Here is a 6,572-nt window from a genome sequence, read left to right as displayed (position 1 = left end):
ACACGTTTATTCTCTTGTACCTTTAAAGGACCAAGATTCTCTCACATGCATACATACATGCATCTTTGTCTGTATATCTAGGTTAATCATCGGTGACAACTACACTATCCATCAATAAAAATTGGATAAAGTTACTTATACTGAATTGGTATATCAATCAAAATAATTTCTCTGTTTTCTACTATCTATAACATAGATGGTGAAAGACATGAATAATTTTGATTGGTACTGTTAGCTGCCAACAATCGGTGGGATTTAGTCCCACATCGGATAGATATGATTCTTGAGAAGAGTTTATAAAAAGGAGACACTCTTCGCCGTACAAGCCGATTTTGTAAGTATAAGTTAGTTATGCCCTGATTTTCTTGATATGATATTAGAGCTTATCGGGTCTATTGTTAGGTTTCCTGCATTGTCCACACTTCAGGCCCATTGGGCTGGGCTGAAGGGTGAGGGGCTGTGTTAACCACCAGCACTCGGTGGGATTTTGTCCCACATCGGATAGATGAGATTCTTGAGAAGAATTTTATTTCATCTTTTACCGTTTAACTAAATTAAAATGGAGGGCTATAATTGTTGGGGGAGATGATGTTACACTTTGAACAACTTTTGGTTTACCCTCTCTAGAATAAAAAAAAAGTTTTAGATTTACCTTTGTAATTTGAAGATTCTTGGATTTTAAACCCTAGTACATCTCGCTGTGCAAAAATCATGACGTGGCATGCTGATTTGGATCTGATTGTACAAGTTTGATGAGATGGCACAATGACTTGGCTTTTAAATTTATTACAACTTATTAAAAAAAACATTTTTTTTGAAGGAAACTTATTAAAAAAAAAACATTAAAAATTCAAATTAAAATAGAAAACTAATAAAGACATTCAACAAAATTTATCATCTTCTTCCAACCAAACAACACGAATTCAAAAAATTCATTACTTTGTTCGTCACAAGTTCATTACCTTGCTCATCATAAAAAATCATATTATATTATATTATCTTTCTTCAAAAATAAATAAAGGATTTTGGTGAAGACGATTAATTTGAGTAATAGAACATTACTTAAAAGGGAGCTTCCACGGTGCAGTCATGAAAGTGACTTTTTTGAAAAAGTTAATTTTAAATCTTAATGTTTGATTCATTTTTAAATTATTGATTACTGATTAATGCTCAATAGTAATTCATCTAATAATGCTTGCAACATCTTGGACTTACATGTACTATTTTATCGTTGGCATCTTCAACATGCAAACAAAGTTGCTGATATCATGTGCTAGTCTTAAGTGTTACATTTTGTGGGGGCGTTACACTTAAAACAAAGTAGGTTAAAAATTAGATTAAGTGTATTCTTGTTAATCTTATGATATTATGAGGATTGAACTTTTGATGCCACTGTACAAACAGTGGGGTGTTACTCACAACACTTTTGATGTTATAGTGTTAACTTTACCAAAAAAAGTCATTCTCATTACTTCACCATAGAATTTTCCTACTTAAAAATGTAAAACGAAATCCACACCCACACTTAATTAAATCCGAACAAAACCCCCGTAAAAAAAACAACTTTTAACAAACAAAAATCAACCAGATCTAAAAACCGATGACAAGTGGAAAACTTGTTGGTTAGCATAAATCTTCTCTGATAATTAATCTTCTATGTCAACCTTTGTTGTTCTAACTTTGTATTTCTACTTTCCACTCCTTCTTTGATTTTTAAATCTAGAGTTGTTAGTGCGGGGTCCAGCCATTGCCACATAGCCAACATACATTTGATAAAATAGAAGGTTGCATGTGATGAGATATGGTAAGGTGCATAGTGTACACATGGTGTAGTGTATGAGTAACACATGTTGTGGTGCATGCATTTCAAGGGACACTTAGTGTTTTGCATGAAAGGCAAATGACAAGTGTCTTCATGCATGTAAGACAACTTTGGCTTGCTTCTCCTATAAATAGGACCATGAGTAAGCATTCACAACACACCACAAGAAAAGAATAACAAAAAGCAAGAGAGAAAGAAAGTCTTGCTCAAAACATAAAATTGATGTTCATAGAGAATTTCCTTCTGAGAGAAACAGTGAGCCGATTTGTGTTAATGTTCCTTACAAATTGAGAGATATATTGTAGTGAGCTCCATCTAAGGGTGAAAGTTGTTGTATTCTTATTATTATTATAGTGGAAGTTTAAGATGCTTAAGGGTCCCGTGATTTTTCCTTTTTCACATTGAGAAGGTTTTCCATGCTAAAATTTTCTTTCTGTCATTACGTTTATATTTCACGTTTCCGCTAGTGTTTATTTTGAGCTCACGGAGGAGGAGGGAAATTTTGGAGGTTTATTTTACGGTTAGGAGAAGCAAGACATGTGTTGGTTAGTATAATTGAAAGATGTGTGATTTATTCTTGTTAGTACTATGAGAAATCAGAGCAATAAAAAGTGATTTTGTGGAGGGTGGTTTCTAAATTTTTTTCTTCGAGAATAGAGAGAAAGAAGATTACCTAGATTTGTTGAATGTTGATTTTCTTTTTTACCCCCTCTCTCATTATACAGATTCACTTCCTATAAATATATTATATTTCTATATTTCAAGTTTAACTCTAATATATATATATATTTAGTTGATGACCAGATTTAAATTATAGTTAAATATGTTTTTCCTTCCTATAAATATATCAATTTTTCGTTTTTGTCTCTTTAAAAATTTTCTTCAACTTTTAGTCTTTATAACATTTTGAATCGTCACTTTTGATCCATATTTTAAATCAACTCATGTGTAGCATTTGTATTTTTTAATGAAATTATGCAAATTGAATTTTTAACCGCTAAAAATATAAATATTTATATTTAATTCAAGGTTTGTTAAAAAATTCTAATTTTTTTTTAGAGATTTTTATAATATTATAAATTTTTCTATAAAATTTTATTCAAAAATATAAATTCTACATATGAGTTTACTTGGAGAGGTCAAAAATAAAAATAAAAAACTTTTTAGATACTAAAAGTGGAAGCAAATTTATAAAGATAAAAAAGATATTTTTAATCTTTAAATTAAAACGTGGACAAACAAGAATTTAGAACTATTGTTCGGGAAGGAGACATTGTTACTGTAGTAACCTTAGGTGGCATTATCCTAGTGGTCCATGGAAGGATTGTAGTAAGAGGATATGGTATGAAATCATCTCCAGTTTTCACAACTTCATAAAACTTGCTTACTTTGTTTTGTTGTCTTCAGCTTCACTTTACTAAGTTTATCTACTTCATTGGTCACACTCATAATCACTTATATCTCCTCCTATAGGAAAATACGTGATGAAATGAAAGAGCTTGTGTTTGTGTTGTTGTGACTACTAACTAACTATAGAAGAAGATTAAATGGCTGCCACGTGCTGTAACCTCACACATGCTTCTCCTTTCCTTAATCATCAACTCTTCTACTTCCAAAGGCAAGTTCCCTCTTATAGTTTTTTCTATATGCAAACAATCATACAAATATACATACAAATGGAATTAATGGAAATATACATACTTAAATTATAAGTATATAACATGTTATGTTAGGTTAATTTTCAGGTACCATTTAGTTTCCAAAAGATCAAAATGTAATACCAGTATGGAAAAAGTTTTACATAGGAGATTTCAAGTTCAAAGAAGGGATCATCACTACATACATGTGCGTTATGCTGGAGGAGCTGAATTATCCTCTTCTTCTAGTTCCAGCATTGAAAAAAATGTTGGAGAGGAAATTCAAGAGGATATTTCAATGGAAACATTGATTTGGAGGGCTATCAAGTTGCCTATTTACTCTGTTGCTTTGGTCCCTCTCACTGTGAGCATCTCAACTATATATACTTTTAGATTAATTGTTAAATTCAGCATAGGTTCATGTCTTCTATGAACGGAACGGACACCGGACAAGAATGACACTAGTAGTGATAATATGAGAAAATGAATTAATTGAATGTAAATCACATGTGTCGTGTCGAACACCGATCGCGCCTTTGATTAAAAATGTCGGGCTACTGAGCCTGTTATGCTCCAGTATGAGATAAGCTGGTCTTGATTTGTAGTTGACATTGTTGTTGTAGTTGCTTATTATTTATAGTCCTTGATATTGTAGAATTTTATGAACAAATAGGTTGATGCAGCTACAATTGTGGTTGCAAAATGCCTCTAAAACCCTTATGTTGCAACCTCAATTGCCGTTGCAGACCACAATTTAAAATTATCATCATTCTCACTGCAATTCAAATTTAACATTTTTTATGTTGCATTGTGAATTCATGTCATTTTAATCAAGTTTTGTTTTATATCAATCCACAAATAGGTAGGTAGTGCAGCAGCTTATTTACAGACAGGCATCTTCTCAGCTAAATGCTATTTTGTTCTATTGGCTTCTTCAATCCTTGTTATTACCTGGCTCAACTTAAGGTAAATTTCAATTCTGTTGGAGTGAGTGAATAAAAAATAGAAATAAATGCTTTTTGTGATCTTGACACTGGAGTTTCTTTGTGGTTATGGCAGCAATGATGTTTATGATTTTGACACTGGAGTTGACAAGAACAAAAAGGAATCAGTTGTAAACCTGGTTGGAAGGTTAGTTTCTCTCAAACTTTTATTTGTTATTTGACTATTTTCTTTTCCTTCTGTACATGTTTTGGATAAAAAAAATAACTTGGCTTGTCTTCTTCCTCATATTGAATATGGAAAGCCGTACAGGAATCTTTATTGTTGCCTACTTATGCCTTGCTCTTGGCTTCGTCGGGCTGACTTGGGCTGCTGTTGAGGCCGGAAACATTCGTTCAGTGTTATTTCTTACTTGCGCAATTTTTTGTGGCTATATATATCAGGTAAAAGTTTCTGCTGATATCATAATCTTGTTGCACGAAACCATTTCAGTCATAAGCTAACTATCAATTTGATTCATCACTGTTGTAGTGTCCACCATTTCGGTTAAGCTATCAGGGACTGGGAGAGCCTTTGTGTTTTGCAGCATTTGGTCCTTTTGCCACTGCTGCTTTTTATTTAGTACAAGGCAGTGCAAGGTTATCTCAGTTACCTAACTACAGAGTTATAATATTTATTATTCATGGCTTGATTTTTGTTTCTGAATGATTTCAGTAGTGTGACGAACCATTTCCCCTTGAGTGGAACAGTTCTTTCAGCATCAGTCCTCGTTGGCTTTACAACATCTCTTATCCTTTTTTGCAGTCATTTTCATCAGGTACTGTTATTTCTGAACTCCAATTACAAGAGTACCTTCAAGTAGGTGACCTTTTTATTTTGTCCATAACACAGGTAGATGGAGACGAAGAAGTTGGAAAATTATCGCCTTTGGTAGACACACTTTGCTATATTGAACATTTTTCTCTATCTATCTTGTTGATGTGAATCTAATAACAAATATTTATTTCTTATCTTTCTTTCAGGTTAGACTTGGCACTGAAAGAGGTGCAGAGGTAGTGAAAGCAGCAGTCTTGTCGCTCTATGCTCTTTTGGTTGCTTTTGGTCTAAGCAAGGCACTTCCTCTCACTTGTATTGTGAGTACTTTATGAATCTCGTATCTGTTTTCTTCCTTTCTTCGCAAGTATAGTTGCTATTTGGACCCTGCACTTATGATTTAATCTTTTGGTTATGAATACGGCTGTACTAGTTCCTTTGTGCATTGACATTACCGATTGGAAACCTGGTAATTAAATTTGTCCAAGACAATCACAAGGCAAGTGAAAAACTGTTTGTCGAGTCTTTGTCATCCTAATATATTTTCTAGAGTTTTTTTATATTAAAACTAGGCTGTGCTGTTGCAGGACAAAGATAAGATTTTCATGGCCAAGTACTTTTGTGTGAGGTTGCATGCTTTATTTGGTGCTGCACTGGCTTTTGGATTGGTATTGGCAAGAATGGTTAATTCAAAGCTACTACTGCAATGAGAATAGCGTTTAGGTAAAAGGAAATTATATGAAGTAAGGATTCTGTTCAAGAGGATCAAGGATGCAATCCTGTCTGGTGCAAGAGCTATATCTTGGGGGTCATGAACACTTTCTCTGAACAAGATTTTGAAACTTTTTTTATTCATTTCCCCGTCCTTTGGCTGTATAAGCTTGAAGAAACTGTTAGATTGTGACAAATCTAGAGCGGTTTGCTGCATGCCTGCGTCAACAAGTTTACGGCTAACCGCATCAGAAGAGGTCAGGGGATGGCTCCACTACCTAGGCGCCTTGATATAAATTTTGAATTGATAGTGCATAGTTGATTAATAAGATGGCAACATTTGCTGATAGGAATTTTTTATTTAAGTAAAAAAAATTAAAAAAATCAGAGCACTTGCTAAATCTGTGCTGTAATTTTATATTGCCCTAAGAAACATTACAAACTTGAATCGAAATTGGATTTAATACTTTGTTGTATGGACTCAAACACATGTATCTCTAAATATTGTAATAACAATTGTCATTGCAGATTACAATTTTAAATCCTGTTATTACTATACAAGTCAAGCAAATTCATCCAGATTATTTTTCTTCCAACAAAGTAAGATATTTTTGGGCTTGGTGTGCAAAACGGTGTCCTTAAAAAGT

The 6,572-nt window shown here is 33.2% G+C and overlaps 1 protein-coding gene across 4 annotated transcripts; it reads left to right on the top strand.

Annotated features, from left to right (window-relative positions):
- The first annotated feature begins 3,040 nt into the window (after positions 1-3,040).
- LOC11410823 (2-carboxy-1,4-naphthoquinone phytyltransferase, chloroplastic) lies at positions 3,041-6,481 on the top strand. 4 transcript variants are annotated; one of them, XM_039833795.1, is made up of 12 exons: positions 3,041-3,164; positions 3,296-3,440; positions 3,568-3,823; positions 4,322-4,425; positions 4,519-4,590; positions 4,706-4,844; positions 4,933-5,039; positions 5,116-5,218; positions 5,293-5,331; positions 5,424-5,534; positions 5,648-5,713; positions 5,802-6,481. In XM_039833795.1, exons 2-12 carry the CDS (start codon positions 3,370-3,372, stop codon positions 5,922-5,924), a joined length of 1,191 nt encoding a protein of 396 aa, XP_039689729.1. In that variant the 5' UTR covers positions 3,041-3,164; positions 3,296-3,369; the 3' UTR covers positions 5,925-6,481. The 4 variants fall into 4 exon arrangements, with proteins under 4 accessions (XP_039689729.1, XP_024637183.1, XP_024637184.1 ...); XM_024781415.2 differs by lacking the exon at positions 3,041-3,164 and having other exon boundaries at positions 3,186-3,440; positions 5,119-5,218; XM_003608392.4 differs by lacking the exon at positions 3,041-3,164 and having other exon boundaries at positions 3,188-3,440.
- The last annotated feature ends 91 nt before the right edge of the window (positions 6,482-6,572 follow it).

The sequence above is a fragment of the Medicago truncatula genome, chromosome 4 (genome assembly GCF_003473485.1).
Source record: "Medicago truncatula cultivar Jemalong A17 chromosome 4, MtrunA17r5.0-ANR, whole genome shotgun sequence".
Lineage (NCBI taxonomy): Eukaryota > Viridiplantae > Streptophyta > Magnoliopsida > Fabales > Fabaceae > Medicago > Medicago truncatula.
The sequence above is the reverse complement of the archived record's forward strand: the minus strand, read 5'-3'. Positions and strand labels throughout refer to the sequence as shown.